This window comes from Phyllobates terribilis, unplaced genomic scaffold (genome assembly GCF_046119375.1).
Source record: "Phyllobates terribilis strain yellow unplaced genomic scaffold, ASM4611937v1 Scaffold_11__3_contigs__length_659146591, whole genome shotgun sequence".
Classification (NCBI taxonomy): domain Eukaryota; kingdom Metazoa; phylum Chordata; class Amphibia; order Anura; family Dendrobatidae; genus Phyllobates; species Phyllobates terribilis.
In genome coordinates, this window is record NW_027362771.1 from 470,837,173 (window position 1) to 470,860,231 (window position 23,059).

Consider the following 23,059-nt stretch of genomic DNA (forward strand, 5'->3'; position numbering starts at 1 on the left):
TGCATGCAAAAACGCTTGACAAACGCTTCTACCTGGCGGGAAAAACGCATGTAAAATCCGCATGCGTTTTTCCTGCCAGGGAGAAGCGGAAAAAAAATTGGCAGCATTTCTGCATCGTGGGCACATAGCCTAAGGGTGTTACTTGTCATTGTAATTCTGACTCTGATAGCAATGAGCCTGCTGAAAATTCTTAAGCAACAAACAATCGGCAATGAACTGTGTGTTCTGACTACTGTCCATCATAGCCAGCATTAACTTTCCTAGTCACTGAACCAGTCAGGCTAGCCTTCACTTCCTAATGTGCATCAGTTACCTTTTGGTGTTCATGACCTTGCTGCCCTACCCTGGGCCATATTTGCTAGGTACTAATCACTGTAATCCAGCAGCATGGCACAAGACCTGCTGATTTATAGAGGCCCTGGCCCAGTCTTCTAGCAGTCACACTCTAGGCCTTGTACAAGTGACTCGGATCCTCACACTTGCCCATTTGTCCTGATTGCAACACATCAAATGTAAGAACTGACTGTTCACTTCCTCCCTAGTATACATCACCTTAATAGGTGCCATTACAAAAAGTTTTGTGCTTCCACCCTTCTTCTAAAACTACATACAGTACAAGTAAACCAACTCTAGCACTGCATGTGTTTAAGAGATTTACCTCCGATTTTGACTGTGAAGTCTTCTGACACCATACAGTTTCTGGCTGCTAGGTCTCTGTGAACAAATTTATTTGCATTGAGATATGCCATCCCATCTGCAATCTCCCCTGCCATCTGGATCATCTTTTTCAATGAAGGGGGAGGCTGCCCAGGGTTACTCTGAAAAGAAACACAAAAGCTGGTTAGGTATAAGGTTATGTGATGTGCATACATAATCATCGGGTCTGCGCATGGAACACATAACCATGTCTAAATAATTTGTTTTCTCTGGCCAAATATTAAGAAGAGAAATGCGACCGATAAAATGCAAATATGACTCCTAACTTTTAAAAGTGACACCCATTAACACCTACAGACCAGTGTCCGCTCCAGTACCCATCCGATCCATTATACTGGGCCCCAGTTATATGGCTTTAAACAGTAATAGTAATAAGGCTTGAAGCATTGTTGCAATGGAGGGAAGCTCATAAATCCACACGTGTACTTTTCAAGGTAGAAGTCAGGGCACATAATGTTCTCTCCGGTCAGCCTCCACCAATATCACTGTGGAAACACAGTATGCTGGGAGCTAAGCTAGACAGATTTGCTTATTAAAATGGTGCTGCGCCGCAATCTTAAAGTACAAGCATCGCCTTATTCCATACACATCCCTATATGCCTATACCTGGTACACATACAGAAAAATGGTAAGGAATCAGACCCCAGCAGAACGCAGAACAGAATTCTTACTTATCCACCTCTTGTAATTAAATCCCTTCTGTACATAAAACCTGATGAAACGTAATAAGGAGCACGCAAGGAGTCAGCAGGGGGCAATAAAATAATTATTATACCAATATTCACACAGTCCTGTTTTACAGCAGCCTGTTCTCTAAACATATAACATAGGAATTTAGAGCTCTGGTGATGGAGGGGTCACAAACAAATTACACTTCTTGGAATTTGGAAGGGGCTCCATAGGGCACTGGAATGCAGATAGGCGGCCTTAGCTCTGCTAATAGGGCCCTGTAACCTTCTCATAATGGTACCTGGCACAGGGATGATTTATGGTCTGCGAATAGGTGACAAAGGAATGTGGAGAATGAGCTGGGGGTTAGCACTAAATGATCGCCCTCCTCTGAATGACCAACGTCTGAAGGGGAAATGTATACATACAGGTTACAGGAACCAACAAAGGTTTGAAGGGCCTCACAGATGTATTTAAAACTTCACAGGGTAAATCCATAAACTCAGCATTGCTGGGCATATTGGTGTCTGTTTCATGTTCAGGATCAAATTCTAAATTTCCCTATCACTCAAAGATAGTTTAATACAAAACAAATTCCCCCTCAGTCTGTCTTTGGAGGGTACAAGAAAACTCATGAAGATACAAGGAGAACCTACAAACTGCCTGCACATGCTGCCCTTGGTGATAAACTGTAGGCCGCGATGCGACCCACAGATTACTGTATGTATACATATATACACGCATGTACAAAACACAATGTGGACAAAAGTATTTGGGATACAACATGTAATTATTGCATTTTTATTTTTTTCACTCCCATTTGCTACAGGTATATAATATCCGACCCCTCGCCATGCAGGCTGCCTTTACTAACATTTGATAAAGAATGGCATAATCTAAAGAGCTCACTGATACCAGCGTGGTCCTGTAATAGTAGCCATCAAAGTAACAAGTCAGTTCATGAAATTTCTTGTCACCAAAATATTCCATGGTCAACTTTGAGTGACAATATTGAAATGTGAAGGCGTTTAGGAACCGCAGCAACTCAGCCACAAAGTTACAGAACGGGGTCGCCAAGTGCAGAGGGCATAAAATTCCCCAACGCTCTGCTCACGCAATAACTGCAAAGTCCAAACCTCCTCAAGCACGAGCATCAGCAAAAAACTATGCACCCAGAGCTTCACAGAATGGGTTTACAGGGTCCAGCCACTGCATGAAAACCTTACATCCCCAAGCACCATGCCAAATGTCAACTGGAGTGGTGTAAAGCCACCATAGGCATCTGGAGCTGTAAAAACTAGTTCTGGGAAGTGATGAATCCCGCTTCTCTAGCTGGCATCTGATGGACTAGACGGGGTGAGATGAATGCCATGAGAAGGTTACCTACCTGACTGCACTGTGCCAGCTCCTAAGGTTGGTGGCGGAGGTATAATGCTATGGGGCTGTTTTTTGTTGTTTTTTTTTAGGGGTTAGCCTAGGTTTCTTAGTTCCAGTGAAGGGAACTCTTGATACACAAACATATCAGTCAGAACATTATATACTTCCAACGTTGTAGAAACAAATAATTCAAGGCTATTTTTTGTTCGATCATGACTGTGCCCAAATGACTGTGTCCACAAAGACATGGATTGGGGAGTTTGGTGTGGTATGTGACCGGCTGCACAGAGTCATGACCTCAACCCCATCTAACACCTTTGGGATGAACAAGAACAGAGACAGCAAGTCAGGTTCTCTCGTTCAACGTCCGAGTCTGACCTCACAAATGTCCTTCAGGATGAGTGGGCAAAAATTTCCACAGACAAAATTTTGTAGAAAACTCTGACAAGATATTCACCCACTAATTTTCAGGATTCTATGGAAGTAGCAGCAGCATTCACCCCAGGATTCCCAATATAATATTATTCTCTTCTGTTTCCGCAGATGTAATATTTTCCAACGTTAAAGCACTATTTCATAATGGATGGGGCAAGAATCATGTAATTTCCATTGACGTGTGTGCACTCACCGGGCACCAGAAGACAGGCACTGGAGGTGGTGTCGGATCAGGTGTCCACCTGACACTATATTTAGTTGTCAATCTACAGAATAGAACAGTGTACTAATATCAATTTACAACTGCGATAAGAGGCCGCTCCCTCCTAAAGGACCCTGGATTTCATTTCCTTTCTTCCAGCCAGCAGAAGCCCAGCCACCCCGTTCTTCATCTGCAGCAGCTGCTCCCGCTTTTCCTGTTTACTTCCACCTGCATCACTAAATAGCCGTGTTCCAGATGTAACATGCCAGTGACCCCTGAACGTGCTTTCAATCAATCAGGATCAAATATACTGGAGGAGAGAGCAGGTTTCATCTGGAATTGTCTTATTCTGGAACAAAATGCCATGCGGAGCGTGTATCACGTTTAGGAGTCATGCACACAACCACAATTTAAGGATCCAGAATAGGGCACTTATCGGCGTTGATGTTCACTATACCTCTATACATTTCTGATTTCATGTGAAAGTGTTTTTTGACACATTGCATAGTTCATGGAGTTCCTGCTCCGCACGTACAGAGAATTCTGTGTGCCGCTGTATGAACCCTGCCGTGTTAAGCCCTAAAACCTACAAGCATGCCAATATAAAATATTACAGTACGGTCACTGTAACTGACTTATCTCCAGCCTTCTACTGACCTCTGCGTCTGGTCTTAAGGATCTCAAATAGCTTTTGAGGTCTCCTCGAGTCATTAATTCCATGATGACAAGGGTTGGTTGACCTTGAGAAACGACACCTAACAAACGTACCTAAGAAAAAAAAACGTATGGAAAAGTATGAGAATTTAGTGCGGTTCAGCAGATCACATAATACGCAGAAAAGATGGCGTCCACTTACCACATGGTGACAGTTAAACTCCTTCATCACCGAAGCCTCGTTTAGGAACTCTATCCTTTCCCTCATGCTGGCTGCCTCGTTCACCGTTTTTATCGCCACTCTGGTTTCGGCTTCATCTTTCACCACACCTTTAGCAATCCCTTCATAGACCATTCCAAACGATCCTTGCCCCAGCTCGCGGTTCATCGTTATCTTCTCCCGAGGAACCTCCCACTCATCGGGCACATACACTGTGATACCAAACGGCCATAGTAAATCATTTCAGTGGACACAGGAGTAGATTTGGTCTTATTAAAAGTTTGGCTGGGGCTATAGGGTCATCTAACCAGAGATGGCTGTATGACACTGCTAATCGCAGCTTAGCTCAAGTGAAAGTGTTGACAATCAAATGGAAAGCGCAAAATCACAAAAATTTGGAATCCGTTGGATTATTTGTAACTTCCTTCTCGTGGTCACAGTACCATGCGGGTTGCAATGTGACCCCATTACCTTGCACCATGCTGCCATGTAGCGATAGCAATCTTTGACTGTGTAACCTATATTGTGGCCAATGTTTCTGTATAGTCCCAGCCTAGATGTTCCTTTCATATATCAGAGGTATATGTCGGCACCATAGATGATGTGTGGATCCAACAGAAGCCTCCATTGTATGCCACTAGTTATGGGCTCCAATCGTGAGAGTGGGGTATAGGGACATGTGCATTATACATTGCTTTACTGTGTCCCTCTGCATTGGATATTCTAGTAAATTACATTAAAAACACTGACAATGAATTCATTATATTATTATTTGGAGAAACTTGTTAGATAATGTGCAGTGAAATAGATTACATACAAAAAAAAAAAATACTGATGTAGATCAGCCCAGTGAATGGCAAAAGGATACTCTTATACCTCAAGTATTGGTGGCCTATGGACTCATTGACAACATCACAAGTATACTGCAGGGATTAGTCCACACGTATACCTTGGAAATAGCCAAAGAGCAGCTGATCAAGACCATTACAGTTATTTTTTATATGAATGATCCAGAAGTCATCTACATTTACAGAAGGCACTGTGCTACAGTCACCACCATTTTTACAACACCCTGATAGAAGGTAATCAGATAGGATACTGAGGGGACTGAGCACTTCTGCACATTTGCCTTATTTTTGCTCATAAGATCCCCCCTTTCACTGACTAGGGGCTCGTTCAGATGAACCCAGTAGACGTCCGTGCGCTGTCCATATGTGAACTGATCGCATACAGGCAGCACACCCAGCAATGCAAGTCAATGTGGTAGTTCACATGAATTTTTTGACAATCAGTAAATACATGCATATAACAAATGGCAGCATGCACTACTGTGATCCGTATTCTGGATCAGACTGGCCCATAATAAGCCAATGGGTGCGTAAATAATGGATTTTTATAAGGGGTACCATTTGTATGTCATTCATTTTTCACACATACATTACAATTATAAGAGATAGGAAACCATTTGTCCGTTAATACTTATTAAATAATTCATGTAAAAAACAGATTCCATACATTTATACAAAATGGACACGAGGATGGCATATGGATGAAAAAAAAAAATTGACTTTTTTGGACTTAAAATGGAAGATTTTGCAAATGCTCATGTGAACCCAGCCTTAAGCTCGAGGCACCCAAGAATGAAGGCCCAGGACAGATTTGGATACAGAATCCACAAATGACATGACAAGCCCTAGTGAGTCCATAGGTAGATGGCATTCAAGCCGCAAAGCATCTCTATAAACTGCAGGTGTAACATGGGCTCAGTGGTTATCCTTGCTGATCTGCATCTCTGGGGTCCTGATCTAGCACAACATTTACATTGATTTTGTACGACCTCTCTGTCTCCGAGCCCTGGAGATTGCTCAGAACATACAAAGACAACATACAGACGGGCAGCTGAAATAGGGCGTCAGTAAACCTTACTGGGTACATGAGCATTTCAGGCAACAAGATTAGATAGTAAGGAAAGCTACACAATAGGTTATTGCCATCATAAGTAACAAAACAAATTATTAGGTGGCAAGCCTACTGTAAAGAGCGTGAGATAATCTAACATGTATCACATTCACTATACAAAACGCCTGGAGTCAAAGGAACCTGTGGCAATCATAAGTTTGCTTTCTGGGAAGAGGTGGAAGGATAGAAAGTGCCAATTCTGACCCTTCCAAACCCAGAAGATTTAAGGGGATATGACAGAGGGAGGAGAGTAAATTCTTTAACAGATTAAAGTGCCCTGAGGGCTTAGAGAAACCAAAACCCAGGTGGAAAGTAATTATGGGATAAGGAGGAAAAAAACATTTTTAGAATACATTTTGTGGATAATTAATATACACGCAGACTGCTCCAGGGCCTTGGTACATCTGCTGTGACGTCTGGTTAGAAAAACAGTCCCAACCCTACAGAAGGGCGGCTCTAGCTTACAATGCTGTGAATGTGTATGTCTCTATACGGTTTCATCAGGATACTACATTCTCATTATTTGGCCTCTTCTGCTGAGGCATCGGAGCCTAAGATGTGCACATTACAGAAGTAATACACATTAGGGTTCCGATTAAGTATATAAAGCCTAGGTTGCAGGCATTCTGGGGCATCCCGAGAAGCCATTGGTCTAATGGAAGTTTAGTAGAACAGAATAAGGTGTTACACAGATAATACAGACCAGTCATGTAAAAAAAAGCTATTAACCTGCAGATATGGGGTTAATCTGCAGGTTAGTGTTCTGACACCGTGGAGCCACTGCACTGAATATGGGGAATATGTTAGCACTATATAAAAATGATTATTATTATATCAATTAATGAGTGTTGCTTACCAGTAATTACAGCATATATATATGTACTTTGATACCTGTGTGTAGCACTGCATACAACAGAAGTCTGGCTTTGATTTGAAGTGTCACTTCAATCTACAATTATTTTCTGATGCGCAGTTCTATATTTTGCATGGTCTTTTTCCAATGTGTTAATCTGTAATGTATGACTTTTGGGCATGTGATTTGCACCTGGACGAGTAGGTACCACAAAAGATCCTGAAGTATGAGGAAAGGAGGCGCTCACGTGATGTGCAGTGCTGATACTAACACTATAGGTAGAACACTTTAAAACAGGACCTTTTTTTTTTTTAATCCACCATATGTTGCAAAGATGTGTTTATTTTTTTTTTAATTAAGTACTATTTATTAGGGTTTTGACAAGGAGTGGTGCTCACGAAGTAATAATGCAGAGCAGCCTAAAGACACTCCCCCAGCGAATGCTGTGCGCCACACAACCAAAAAGTGCTCACATTTCTGCAGCAGTATGGTAGATTAAAAGAAAAAAAGTGAATACTCAGAGGAACAGCAGTAACAAAATATGAGCAAAAAATGGACATTTTTGACCTGGTGACAAGTCCTCTTTAACTTTTTCTATTTCTAGATTACACAGTTAACCAATGCAAATGTATATGTATCACACCAATAACCCTATTGATAATTCATTTAGAACTCACAGGAGGACGAGAGAGAAGTTATTTTTTGGGATAGGTAGCTATATATAATAGATAGATATAGATATCTACCTACCTACCTATCCCACTGCAAAACCCAGGAGAAGAGCTAGGGACCAACGGATGTAGAGCCCAGGTGCAGTTATTCCTTAATAAATACCTAATGTCTTGCCCTCCTGTATGTATAATATTTTTTTTAGATGGTGTCATTCATCGAAGATCTCCTAAGCTCGGGCATTGTAGCCATCACATCAGTACATAGCAGGTACAGAGTATTCTAGGTGAATGATGGAGGTCATGAACTAGAACGTCCTGTAGATACTGCCGTCTACAACTGCAAAATATTTTAGCGTTGGTGAATCTCCAAGGTGTAGGGAGGAGGACGTCTCGCGCTACAACTTGCTCAGTTAATAAAACAAAGCTTTGGAATTTCCTCTCCGTCATTAGGCAAAAAACAAAGGAGCTGAGGCAACGTATATCTATATATGCCAAACACAAAGAATTATTGTGATGTCGAAAGTTTGCCGGTGTCCTTCATGGGTAAAATAGGGTCTGATACCACTTACTTTCTGCTGCACTGAAGTACTCAGGGTTCACAGAGGCATATAACACTCCATTTCCCAGTCGTTCACTATTCCTGCAGGGAAGAAACAAAAGCATGAAAAAAATAAATGTTTGCCTAAAGTATTTCTGCAGTAGGGTTTCATTAAAAACATTGGACCATTTGGCTTCTACAGCATCTATGTATCACAGTATATAGACTGCAAAATGAGTTAACGGCCAATCAGTCAGTGAGCTTTTCTTACTGCTCATGTATCGGTTTTCTCTCTCCTCTCCTGTGTCATCTTCTAAGCAGATTTATGGGTATAGAGAGGGTATTAAGGACAGGGAAATTCTTTTTATGATTCCCTTAAATAATTGGTCTTATTTTTGAGGCCAACGTCTGCTTTGTCCCCAAATAGTAGTTTAGAGAGTATAGAGGGGCTTATAGCTATCAGTCCAATCACTGATGTATCTGTCATCCATGATTGCTTTATAATTTTGAGGTAAGATGCTGAGGGACTAAAAATCAATGATTATGAATAAAATAAGGACTTTTTCATATAAAAGTATATAAAAAAGTAAAAAAAACTATATAAAATGATGTCTCCACATCTTTCTAACTCCCCATGATACAAGAAATGTGCATTAACAAGCAAAACAGACGCACATCTTCCAGAGAAATCATGACACATTTCGCTATTGGTGACACTTGCTTTCATGATGGCACTGGTTTATTTCTACACTTTGATCTTGACAGAAAAAAGTACCCAAGATTTGTACGCCACAGCATCATCACATAACACCCAGGCAGGTCCAAACGCATCATACTCTTCTCCGACAGAACAAAGGCCGTCTTAAAGGATACTCACGTGCAAACATCACTTATCATAAAAACAGAAACTGCTCCTTCCCGCTCTCCCCAGAATGAGCCATAATCGCAGTGTGATGCAAAAAGACACGAAAAACAAAATAATCCCCCAAACCTCATCATTAAAACCAGTTTCAATTTAAAGTGTGGCAGCATTTTCCACGTCAGGAAGCATACGTGGACAGGTATGAACAGGTGAGAAAATGTACTGGGTAAGAACATTTATATAGGGTCTCACATATAGAAACTAAATTTAATACCGGGAACTTTTGGATGTAACAAACAGTAAGGTCTCAATTTTTAAGTTTTTAAGAGCGCGTTTCCGAATGAAATAAGTGATCTGATTGGTCGAACGCCCGGTATATATGAAAAATCTAGGATGGAAAGACTTAAGAAAACCGTTCAAGAAAAAGAAACTGTCATTGATCGAAAGTTTCATGTGGAATACATAGATCGTCAGCACATCCCTTCATTAAACAGGATGAAATTTTTTTTAAAAAACACGCAAAATCATCCCAATAGTCACATCATGTAAAATTATATTGAAAGAGTTCAATCGACCTGATACACTAATTATATATTATAACATATACATACATATATATACACACGCATGCACATATGTGCGCATATGCCTTCGTGTAAGTTTTCTTAGATCTGAGGCTAGATACGCAATGAACTTAGCAGTGGTTTGATGGCTTCTGTATGAAAACCTTAGCAACAAGATTCAGACGTGCCCCTGAGGGAGCCAGTCGTTCTAATGAGACGAATGGAGTTCAAATGGACTCTGTGCTCCTTTGTGGTAATGTCCATTTCAGAATGCTAAAATAACGTTGTAAACTCTGCTTGTATCACTCTGAAAACACTGACTTCAGCGCATAAGAACACAGTCTATTGGAACTACTGGTTCACTTTAGTCAATGGCATTCGGCTGGAAACTCCACATGGAAGCCATCAAATCACTGTCTAATTCGGTCTTACAACTCTTCCTCACTTGAGCCTTACCTCTTTTTTGTAACGTAGCAGGCGATGAGAGAGACTATCACAAGCAAAAACACTGTGGTGACGGGTAAAATCACAGCCAGGTGCAAGAGATTGTCATTTTGTATATCTACACAAGAATAAGAAACCAATGTCACTAACAGGAAGGACTGGATAGGATGCAGAATGGTTTACATTATGTGGGGAGTGTATGCAGATCTATGCACTTATCACTATAAAATAGATGTAATACCAGTAATTATTTCTTATCATGAACTGACTGGTCCATATAATGTAGCAAGAGAGAGGACAGCAACGCTAAGTTCTCACATGGCATTGCCTCATGTACCTTTTAAGCCCAAAGAGCAGTATGCGACCAATAGAGGAGGAGTAAAGCTTTCCTTCATACCTTTCTAATTGGGATTCATTTCTGCACCTAAGTGCAGCATGCTGTGCAGACAAGAGTGTCTACTGCTGTGGTTTTTAGGGGAAGACATAATTGCTTGTTGTGTTAGTACTTGTGGAGCAGATATTGTTTTTGGCAGATAAAGAAGTGGTGAGGACCAAGGCCACAGACCGTCTGACGGGAATGTGGTGACCTGCTTTTGTAAAATGATGTATAGGATAAAAAATGATGCACCTCCAATCTTCTACAGTATGTGCTGCACATGTGCTACTCACCTCTATCCTTCACATAGAATGACACCATCTCTGTCCAGGAACCATTTCCAGAGAGCGATATGGCTCGCACCTGTGCCGTATAGTTGCCAGCATTTAGTCTAGTAATTTTGGCGCCTCCCATCTTGCTGTAGTCATGTCTGGAGACACATTCACTACCGGGAGGCTGCAGCGGAGAAGACACATGAGAGTAACTGTGGTCAATCAAATCAGGAAGAGTAAGGATAAAAGGAAGCCCTGAAATCTGACGGCAGAGCTCTGATATAAAGGATGTCTTGTGTTTCCCCCTTTTCTTTATTTATGACAAGAGACAGAAGACAACTGCTACTTGACCCACCAGACGACGCATCACATAAATCAGCTTATACGACATTAACGTAAAACTGTGATATGGCGACAAAAGATGCATAGCAGATTTATTGAAAATTGGTTAGTCATGCTAGTCACAGGGTCAGAATCCATTACAATCTCATTCAATCACCGATTACATGCTACACAGCTATAGGCCAAAGTAGTAGAGGGCCATGGAGAAAAGGACTTCTGCTCAGGCTGGGAGGTCTCAGATGACATCTCTTGGTCTACCACTACAATTATTTGCGTCTTACCTCCCCCTGCAGCTTGTAATCAATCTCATACATAAGGACAAGTCCATTGGGATTAGGGGGCTCCGGCCATTTCAGGACAATTGCATTTTCATCGTATTCTTCAGCGATGACGGGCCCAGGTATGTTGTCAGCACCAACTAAATCAAAGGCAAGATCAGAGCATGTACTAATAGTTATCATCACTTGACCTAATATTTTAAGATTTCTACTTTAGACTGGAATCAGGGGGAGTAGGAAAACAAAAGGATCAGCCATTGGGAATCCAAAAGGCAGGAGTCTTCTTTCCTCCTACATTATCTGTCAGGGGAGAGTTAAACCCATCCTTAAACTAACAAGTTATCGAAGGGTTTGGCCAACAGTCTTGTTTATTGGAGACTGGAACACATTATTGGCGAAGTAGTTAAGGATAGGACATGTCCAATTCATACAGCCAATAGTTTTGTTCTCTAGAGATAAGCCATTGCCAGAGATGTCTGGCAGAGTCTCTCTCATCGAAAGCAGAGGAGCACTCGGCAGAGCGAGCACTCCTGTATATGGGGGAGGCAGGAGAGATAGCAGTGGGTCAAACGACAATTGGCCAAACCATTGTTCAACCGATGGCTGTCTACAGTGTATGGGGGGCTTTAGGAAGCATCCATACAAATCAAACTGTTGAACAATACCGATAATTTTATTGTAATGCGTATGGAGGCCTTAAGTTACTGCCAGACTCCTCTGTCAGCGGTTTATCTCGCCAAAGAACAAAGATCCTTCTACCCTAACATTACCTGTTGGGGGAGAAATAAGAGGCCCCCATGCACATTAGAGGGGTAGCTGATCGCACAGATATCAATGGTCTCAGCCAAGTTTACTATAATGTGAATGAGGGTCTTTACTATGGGAAAAACAGAAAATGGAGCTTAAACCACTAACGCTGCGATAAATCTGAAGATGTGTACAATCCTGCTCAACCCAAGCGACCATCAGGACAATACTGTTGGATAACTTATTAGTGGCATCCATTGTGTCATTACTGAGGGTTTTGGAGCAATCATAAAATATCCAGTAATTTCTGGTCATTTATTAGGTGTAAGAAAGGAACTAATAACTAACACAGAAGGACGTTGTCTAACCAGATAATTGCAGTAATAAGCCTGGAAAGATCAGTAAAGTGAAATGACTTGGCATTCATATTAAGTGAACATTTTAACAAATGAAGGGAGAATTCCGAAGTTTTACTGACGCCAATAAAAGCAATTTGCATTGGGTTTGTCTGTGCGTGGGTTTCCTTTGGGTGCTCCTGGTTTGTCTGGCACACTGGTTAATTCACTCCAACGTGTTTGTCTATGGCAGGGAGATTAGATTGTGGACAGGACTGCTGTAAGTGACGACAGTGTGTACAGCACTGCGATATAGGCTGGTGCTATACAAACAATGGAAAGAATTGCTAAATACAAGAACGTCATAACTGTAGACTTTTATTCTAGTGCGAAGAGCGATCTACATTTTAGCATTTTCCAAGTACTAACCTGCAGGCATGGTTCTGGCAAACACAAAGTTGGACGCGCTGCAGCCAAGCCTTTCTGCCTCGTGGTTGCAGCTATGAATATCGATACGGTACAGGGTGAAGGGCATCAGGTTTGAGATAACAGTTCTCTGGTATTTATGGTCCACCTTTGTCTCAAAGAACGGATACTCCATCTCCTTTGGCTCAGAGTCTGAGGTGTTAGAGAGGTCTTGTGTGGTGGCATTTCTACCATAAGCAGCCAATGTTGCATTACCAACAGCAAACACATCACGACGTCTGCGATCAGGCCTGCAAACATTAAAGGGAAGTATATGAGGAAGGAGGCAGTTTAGAAAGCAGAGGCCATCATCCATTACCAGTAATGGATATTTTTAGAACTATTTTCTAACTGATTGTTGCTAACCAAGAGTCAGAATTGATTACACAATAGAAAAAAGATCAAGGCAAAGGGATCTTTAGAATGACTTAGGTGGCCATGGGATAATAAAACCAGGCATCTTTTAGGCTATGTGCCCACGATGCAGAAATGCTCAGGATTTTTTCCTGAGCGTTTCTGTATCTCCCTGGCAGAAAAAAACGCATGCGGATTGTACATGCGGATTGTACATGCATTTTTCCTGCCAGGGACATGCGGAAGTGAAGCGTTCTTCACATGCATTTCCGCATGCAGGTTGTCAAGCGCTTTCCAAGCGATTTTAGCATCACTTGGAAAGTGCTTGACAACTTGGTCACACTATATAAATCCATGCAACTGGCATGGATTTATATAGTGTGACCGTAAAGAATGGTAGAAAATAAAAAAATAAATATTATACTTACCTTCCGATGGCCCCCGGAGTCTTGCTTCGCTCCGTCCTGGATTGCCGGCAGCTCGCGGTGCACTACACTGAAGGACCTGCTGTCACATGACTGACGGCAGTGCAGGTCCTTCAGTCCACTGCGAGCTGGCGGCAAGCAAAGACAAGCACACCGGGGGCCATCAGAAGGTTAATATTTTATTTTTTCATTTATTCTTTTTTTTACAGGTTCTATGGTACCCTGGTCCGGAGGAGAGTCTCCTCTCCCCCAGACCCGGGTACCATCCGCACATTGAAACGCATGGATTCCGCATGTACAGATCCAGTGATGCGGTGTCATGCGGTCTAATTAAAGTCAATGGCGGTGAAAACGCAGTGCTTCCGCAAAATAATTGGTAGTGCTGCGTTTTTTTCCGCAATGATAACCCGCAGCGGAAATTTCCGCAGCATGTGCACAGCACATGCGGATTATCATTGGAGAACATGGCAGACCTTCTACCATGCGTTTTTTAATCGTTTCTGCCGCTGCTGAAACGCTTAAAAAATGCATCGTGGGCACACAGCCTTAGGGTAAGAAATGTTTGTGAGCGATTCATATCTGAATGGGATTTGCAAAAATGCAGTAATAAGAACATTCAGATGAACGGAAAGACATTTAAGGTCACGAAAGCTCTCCACAAGAATATCTGCCACATGTGAACATGTAGTAAGTGCCCAGATCTGACTAGTCACAAACCACAGGTCCAGGTGGCAGCGACTGGCCGCATAATGTCCTCCAGTTACCACACACCAAGTTGGTGCAAGAGTTGGAATATAAAAATGGCCGTGTTGATGTAATGAGTAGATTGACATTTCTTGGACATATTCACTGTGTGTATCTATATCAGGTACACTGAGACCATAGTGAAATGTGGCTAGGAGGTACAGCCAGCTCCTGCGTTGCTTACAAAAGCAGGGCAAATGAGGCTGCTGTGTCTACTTACATTGTCTTCTACATCCGCAGGCAAGCCATGGCAAGATGAAGTCATGACATGTACCACACACATCCATCACACTGCTGTGTATGTGTAACACTCCTCAAACACACAAGGACCCCTCCCCAAAATTGGGCAGGAAATGTGATCCAGTATTAGCGGAGACTGTGTCGAGTGATGCATTAACTTTGTCTGGGCTTTAGAAAGCTTCCCTCGCTGTCTCCAAACACCATGCACCCAGCTGCCATTCACATACTGGATTTTAAGGGTCAATCTGAGCATAACAAGCTATCATGTTCAAAGCATTCTGTGAATGGGACCATTTTAAAAAAAAAAAAAAAAAAAGCTCCACCTTGGCAAAATGGTAGGAGAAAACCTTTGTGGCAAGGACACCAATGTATCAGATTATACAGATATAAATGCTATGTGCAAATCAATTACTTGTTCTCACTAGAAAATACATGTATTCATAGTAAGGAAAAATTCTACAACTCTTCAAGATACTTTCTGCATCAATTTCTCATGGTTTTCAAGATCGCTGCTTGCACTGATTAAATAGGAACCTTGATTGATTACTTTCACAGAATAATCATCTGAATCATGTGAAACACCACTCTGATACCTAGGCACTTCCTAGACTCAGTCATCAATGTGTGTGCCCACCACGTGGCTAAGACCAATAGTTATCTCTGGTCAGAAGGTAAAAAAAATAAAATAAAATGAAGGTTCTCATTGCAAGACAAGAAATGAACACAAAGTATGCTGGAAAAAAAAGGCTGCTCCTTTCAGAGGATAGTCAGAGAGCGTGTCTTAAGTATTGAGGCCATATAGTATATCCTGATCACCTTCAGATGTGCAATGCAATGTGGTATGTCAATGATGACCATAATAGACATATATCCCTTCACTTAAAGTATGGATTTAGTAGTAGAATACCTGTATAGAAATGTGTCCATGTGAATGGTTTATGCAGCCAATGAATATATGTAATATAGGGCAATACAGCCAGGATGCGTCATACTAGAGCTCACGGGATTTAGTTGACCAAGAATTTCTGATTCAATATGATCTATTATACTGTATTATTTCTAGTGCAAAAAAATGGTTAACAAAAAAAAAAAGAAGGGATGCATGTTATCTTTTGGAACAATAGAAATCAGGACCTTGTTGTTTTTCCACCATATCCCTTCAGACAAGGTTTTCCTCTCTGGGCTGCCTGGACTTGTCAGGTAGGATTATACACAATCCCGCTTCACATTCCTCCTACAACAGTACCGCACTTCTCTTTCCTCTTGTGAGACATTATTAAGCCAGTTTTAGGCCATCATGGCGTAGATTTGTGTTTAATGCCCACAGAAGTCCTCTTCTTACACTATTCTATAATGCACCTCCACGGAGGGCCACCGTACATTGTGGCTTATAAAAAGGCAGACTTCTGCTCCAAAAGACTCACTTTAACAATAATTACATTTTAATAGTTTTGCTTTTTATTTTCTCACATAAAACCGATTGTAAAATGCTGTAACGCTAAATTGGAATACTAATTGTTCAGTGGATGTTATTTTTTTTATTTTATTTTTTTTTTTTTATACAAAACGCATCTAAAAGACTAAATTTTACATTCCCTGACAAATCATTTGGGAGTATAAATGAGATGTTAAAGGGGTTTATTATCTAGTCAACACCTTTCATTATAACATACTACGGCATATGGATAGTACTAGGGGGAGCAGGGGCCCTCTTACTAGGGACATTCCTATGAGCCACTAACACATCAATTCTAGTTCTGGAGGACCCAGCTCCTCCACATATTCCATGGATACCCATGTATCCTGATCACTGACTAAAGAAAATAACAAATGCTATGTAAATGTGGAAAGTTCTTTTCTGAATGTTTGATCTAGTGGATGGACAATCAGGATCAGGAGGCAAGGATCAACTCTTCTGGGGTGAACTGGATCATGCATGTATCCCTTCTCTATGAGTTTCCAATCCCTCAGTTGAACTTGTTACGACATTTGTCTTTTTTCCAACTGTATTAATTATGTAACTATATAACGCTGCATTTTTTCCTGTGGTAGTCTGAGAAGAGTACAGAACCAAGGTGCTTTCTATGGGAAAGTCAGCTATTTTCCAAAGGTCTCAGGAAACAGAGGCTAAAGGGATTATTTTATAGTGAAGATGTAGGATGACAGTCAGAGTGAACTACCTTGGTACAAAGATGAAGTTGTGCAGGAAGTTCTCAAACACCTTTCTGTACTCGGCTTCATCCTTTTCGGCTTTCTTCTCAGCCTCCGTTTTAGGACATGCACAGCAAGTTCCCTTTTCTTGCCCGTCACCTGATTCTTGCTTGGTTGTCTCATTTTCCTCCTCCATGTCGATGGTCCCATTAGCATATTTACGACTAGGGACTTTATCTGAAATGGATAAACGCGTTAGAACCAATAAAATAGTGAAGACACTTAAACCTGCGCTCAATGTAATGGCGTTCCCAAATCTGAAGAGACTACAGAAAAAAGGCAACAACCAAAAATGAAAATGTACAAAAAGTTACTGTATAGTAGCACATAAAAAAAGTCGGATTCTTAAAGGAATAGTCTGACCTTGGGGTACAAGTCTGCAGTTACTCTATGTCAGGGTTCCCCAACTCCAGTCCTCAAGGCCCACCAACAGGTCATGTTTTCAGGATTTCCTTAGTATTGCACAGGTGATGTAACTATTGCCTGTGCTGATGATGGAATTATCACCTGTGCAATACTAAGGAAATCCTGAAAACATGACCTGTTGGTGGGCCTTGAGGACTGGAGTTGGGGAACCCTGCTCTATGTGACTGCAGACTTGTGAATCCTCACACCGTGCACACTGCGAGGATTTGCCGGCAGCGGCTGGTCATGTTGCTGCAAGTATGTGATCTGCATATTTCAGTATAGGTATTTGGGAAGCTTGTACTGTAACCTCTTATAGGAACTGTATTAGTGTACATAGACAGCTCCAAGCACCATGTTCGCAGATCAGCACTATGGCTGTAGACAAGAGAAGAAGCACCTTTAGCGCAGTAGTTGTCCTGGTACAGATAGCTGTCCTGAGGCTGCTGCTGCCAGCGCACAATGTAATAGGAGAGGTTGCCATTCGGCAGAGAGGGTGGCTTCCACCTCACAATCAGCTGAGAGGATGAATTTGAGGCAGAAATGACGTCCTGAGGAATGGAGGGCACTAGGGAAGAAAGCAGGCACGTTAGTGGATATCCAAAACTCTTATTTTGAGATGTCTTTTAAAAATTCAATATAGTGAAAAGAAGAAAACAGTAAAAGGCAGTCCAGTGGGTAAAACAGCAGCTAGTCGGTGCTCGCTCTTCAGAGGACCGAGAATCAGTTGGAAGCAGCGCTCACTGCAAGGTTTAGGAGTAGCCATTCACTTTAAGGGGACAGACAACCCCTTTAATGATGTGATCACATTTACTCTCCCATAAGCTTTGCTTTTATTATACAGAAAAGTACAATTACACCAGCAGAGTTTGCTTTGCCTTGAAGATATACGTTCTACTCCAGGATGAAGTAACGTAAACAATTTTTGAGCACGAGTTGGAAAAATGTAAATCCAGCAGAAAACAACATGCCCTCCAATTACCTGAAGCGTTTGTACGAATGTAAACAATTTTGCTCTTGGCTCCATGAATCTGATGGTTTTCTAACAGGGTCAAGGTGAGGGCTTTTACAAAGATTGCATAGGAAGTCCAAGGCTTCAGGCCCTGAAGGAGAATCCCTGGGTTCTGATTCTTACTTGCTGGTAGGTCCACATCCACCATGTTCCAGCTGTTGGACCCACATGCATCCTGACCATCATATTCGGTCACATTAGGAACAGGGCTGACATTAAAAAAGAGAAGGTTAAATAAAGTGACAAGAGCAATACATTTTACCCATCTGTAATAATGTCACCATTACAAATACAAGTCTACATGTTATTACCGCTGCCACTTGTCTTTCAGTCTATAAAAAGGACCTGTCGTAGTTCTTGGTAGTTGCAGGCCTGCATAGTTTTCAATCATTTTATCACGTTTTATTTCTATATGACAGAACATACAGTTTATTCTTGCAGCCAGTTTACAGGTATTAAGAATGACCAAACCTAAGATGATATTATTGCCAAAATTCAGATATACTTAGCAACACAGTGCGGTGCCTATCCCCACGTCCTCCTTCACAACACTTACTTCGCTAATGTCTTCATTTGCGTGGGGTAGTTCTCGGCTCAAACTTAAACGATCTACCTTTCAAAGACTCAAAAAGCTCGGTGGTACAGCTTTGCCGGATTTTTTTCTTTATTACACAGCAGGCCAGCTAAAGGCACCAAGTAGCTGGAGGCCAGGTTCTCAGCGGCCAAATCTGGAGTCACTTGGAGGAAGCAGCAGGCAATAGGTGTCTATTTGGATTTTTGGAGCTTGATAAACCTGACATTCCCAAAATGTTGCCTATGCTCAAGATGGCGTGGTTAGTCTGGAGACAGGCGAGACGAGTGTAAAATTTTACTCATCTTTTAGCAGACATGCCTCTATGGCAGAACCCTTACTTTCCATCCATGGTATATCACCCATCCTCTCAATTTTAGAGCACTAAAAACGTCCTTTTACTTTGCAACCATTAGGACCAGAATACACTGTTATCTTTCGATCAGTTGAGAAATAAAGTATGATGTGCCAAGATTCCAATTTTTTAGATATCTTTAATTAAGGTCCGCTCTCCAATCACAATTGCGTTCACAAAATACAATGGGAACCATATCTACCTTCCCCCTTTAATAGGTATTCTTAAATCGCAAGGCCTGCAAGGTCTCATATCAGCCCTGCCATCAATAGGTATTGGTTCTACTTCACTGAAAGTGAAAGACAAGTAGAAGCTGCTTATTCCCACTATTAATGGGGCGGACTGGGAAGAGACCTTTGAATCCCCCCTTTATGTCTCCCCTTCAGTGAAGAATAAAATGACTCAATTATAAATTATTCACCAAGCCTTCCGAACCCCATCAAGGTTGTACCATATTGGGCAAGTTACCCTCTTCGGAATACTTGCGGTGTCACACCTTAACGGAGATTGGTTTGGGCTTGTCCAATTACTCTCCCCTTCTGGCAAAGTATAGTCACCTTCCTATCTTCCTTGATATCCGTTACTGTTCCACTAGTTTCTAAAATATGTTTATTTGGGCTACAAGAGGAAGAAATATGGAGTCGTCATACCAGAATCTCTTATTTCTTGCCAGGAAATTGATAGCTACAAGATGGATGGGTAATTCTCCCCCAACGTTAAGGGCCTGGGTTGATTCCGTAAACGGAATCACAGTGTATCATAGTAGAGGATGCCCTCAGAAGTATGATAAGGTATGGGACATATGGAACTCGTACGGTCTTCCACAATTGAGGTATTATTTATATTACCAGCTAAGGGTATGTGCACACGATGCAGAAATGAAGCAGAAAATTTCTGCATCATTTCTGCATCTCCCTGGCAGAAAAAACGCATGCAGATTGTGCATGCGTTTTTCCTGCAGAATACATGCGGATCCACATGCAGATTCACATGCGTTTCCGCATGCAGATTGACAAGCGCTTTCCAGGCGATGTTAGCATCACCTGGAAAGTGCTTGATAACTAGGTCACACTATATAAATCCATGCAAACAGCATGGATTTATACAGTGTGAACCGAGAGAGTGTATATACTTACCTCCGATGGCCCGCGCTGTCCTGCTCAATCTGTTCTCCCGGCTGCCGGCAACTTTGAATTGAAAGACCTGCCGACGTCAGCGTCACGTGACCCGTCACATGACTCTGACGTCACCGCAGGTCCTACAACTCACTGCAAAGTGCCGGGAACCAAGCGGGAGCGCTGCGCGGGCCGACAGAAGGTAAGAATACATTATTTTTTATTTTATTCTTCTTTTTACAGCTTTTTTAATGGTACCTGGGTGTGGATGAGACTCTCCTCTCCTCCACACCCGGGTACCATCCGCACATTAGAACGCACCAATTACGCAAGTACAGATGCTGTCTTGCGGAATTGGCGCGTTCTAATGCAAGTCAATGGCGGCGAAATCGCCGCGTTTCCGCAAAATTAATTGACATGCTGCGGATTTTTGACCGCAGCGTTAACGCTGCGGAAAAATCCGCATCATGGGCACAGCACATGCGGATTTCCATTGGGGAACATTGCTTCCCTTCTACCATGCGTTTTTCATGCGTTTCCGCGGCGTTTACGCAACTGCAAAAACGCCGCGGAAACGCATGAAATACGCATCGTGTGAACACAGCCTAAAGGTTACTTATAGCTTGGAGATGTAGGTGGGACTCATACAGTGGGCAGCAAAAGGTTTTATTGTTATTGTTAGATCTGAAGAATTTAGATTCTGAGCTTCTACTTCAGCTTTGATGATATTATCAATATACAGGTTACTCTAGGTTTCTTCAACACAAATTAGGTTTTAATTGACTAGCTAATATCAAACTATGCAAGGTTACGTTTAAATCAGCAACTAACTCTCTCTATCTATCTATCTATACACACACACACATATAGCTGGCAAAAATTGAGAGACCACTGAACAGTTTTCTATTGGAAAACATGGAAAGACTGGTGGAAAGCATGCCGAGACACATGAAAGCTGTGATTAAAAATCATGGTTAGTCCACCAAATATTAATTTCTGAACTGTTCCAGAGTTAAGACATGAGTAATTTGAGGTCTGAAAGCACTGCTTCTTTTTTAGTATTTTGACGCTTTATCATTTGCTGCAAATAAATACAACATTTTTAGCTTTGAATTTCAGAGACATGTTGTCAGTAGTTTATAGACTAGAACACTAATGTACATTTTACTCAAAAATATACCTATAAAGAGAAAAATCTGAGAAACTGAAAATTTTGCAGTGGTCTCTTAATTTTTGCCAAAGCTGTATATAACTTTGGAATAACAATGCATATCACTGTACTTTAGTTTCCTAATTATGAATAAGTCTTTTCAAATACATGTATTATTGTGAGAAAGTTTTCAATAAAACAAATAAAAAAAAAAAAAAAAAAAGAATGACCAAACCGATGCTGCGTCTATAAGGAAAATGTGACATTTTGGAAACTGGCAGTTAAAAGTTTGATGCCTGAAGGACTTACGCCTCTTTGTAGTAGACGGTGAAGCTGATGAGGTCTCTGTAATCCGGAGGCTTGTAACGCTGCCACGTCAATAGTATTTTGTTCTTAGTTGTGGTGTTATATATGAAGTTCAGAGTAAAGGTCTCACCTGTGGAAATAAGCAACACTCATGTACTTTGTCAAAATTAGATTAATCCCTTTTCTACGCAGAACTGCACCTAAAATGGGCTAATGTAATCAGACAGCTAAAACGCGGCACACACAACAGAGGCGGTGACGGTACAGGAGCAGAGGTCTTGTCAGTTTAACGGATTGTCTCATCTTCTTTCTGTAGACGGCACCGCTCCCCTGCCCAGATTGCGCAGTTTGGTGCAGACAGCGTTTTGGTTCAAAATGCTTCAAACAGCTATGTCTGAATCCAGCCATAAACCTTGTCCATTTACTAATCACAAAAAAGTAGTCCTGGCAAATTGTAACAAAAGAAAGTTACCATATGTCCTAATACTGAACTACTGCACTTTCAAGAGAATAGCACATCACCTGGAGGAGTATCACACTAGATATAACTGGGAGTAATGAACCGTACCAACCAGTGGCTCATGACCCCATTTCCTTATCAAGGTGCAGCGCTGGTTTTGTATACTTATTATATAAAATTGGCTACTTACAAGGAGCCATATCTCCATTATTCCTGGGATTGATGTCCAACTCTGTCTGTCTGCCTCTGGTTCCCGTTGCATTTTCCATATCATAAATCTCTTTTAAACAAAGCCTGGGGTTAAATGCAAAATGCATTTTGCCTAGTTTGATGGTGAGGTTGTGCTTCTTCCAGTCCCATAGCTGCTGAAGATTATTGTTGTCCAGAACATAAAATGAATAAGACCTAGGTAACGCAGGAGAAAAAAAAAAAAAAAGAATGGAGAATATAACCAAGGAAAACTGTATAGAAAAGCCCCTAAAGAATGTAACTAAAAATATGGTTTTCTACGGCTCAGCTCATATTAAAAGTGTCCGTTACAGACCGACATATCTGATAGAGCGGCACAGAGCACTCTTCATTCTGTCAAAATGACGGATCCCAAGATAGGGCACACTGCAAGTCTATGAGGTCTGTTGGGCACCATTGTGGTTTATCATTAGATTGTTACGACATTCCACCATTTTTATTTTTTGCTCCAATAACAGAGCAGATAATTGGAAATGATAACAT

The 23,059-nt window shown here is 41.5% G+C and overlaps 1 protein-coding gene across 1 annotated transcript in view; it reads right to left on the bottom strand.

The window, feature by feature from the left end:
• The window catches only part of IGF1R (insulin like growth factor 1 receptor), a 161,931-nt gene that overhangs the window by 19,823 nt on the left and 119,049 nt on the right, over window positions 1-23,059 (bottom strand). The window contains exons 6-18 of the mRNA XM_073653332.1: window positions 22,518-22,732; window positions 21,871-21,997; window positions 18,341-18,579; window positions 17,759-17,926; window positions 16,923-17,130; window positions 12,944-13,230; window positions 11,436-11,572; window positions 10,834-10,996; window positions 10,177-10,282; window positions 8,327-8,397; window positions 4,257-4,486; window positions 4,058-4,168; window positions 659-818 (exon numbers count right to left, since the gene is read on the bottom strand). Coding sequence (XP_073509433.1) covers window positions 659-818; window positions 4,058-4,168; window positions 4,257-4,486; window positions 8,327-8,397; window positions 10,177-10,282; window positions 10,834-10,996; window positions 11,436-11,572; window positions 12,944-13,230; window positions 16,923-17,130; window positions 17,759-17,926; window positions 18,341-18,579; window positions 21,871-21,997; window positions 22,518-22,732 — 2,222 coding nt within the window. The remainder of the gene's footprint in view (window positions 1-658; window positions 819-4,057; window positions 4,169-4,256; window positions 4,487-8,326; window positions 8,398-10,176; window positions 10,283-10,833; window positions 10,997-11,435; window positions 11,573-12,943; window positions 13,231-16,922; window positions 17,131-17,758; window positions 17,927-18,340; window positions 18,580-21,870; window positions 21,998-22,517; window positions 22,733-23,059) is intronic.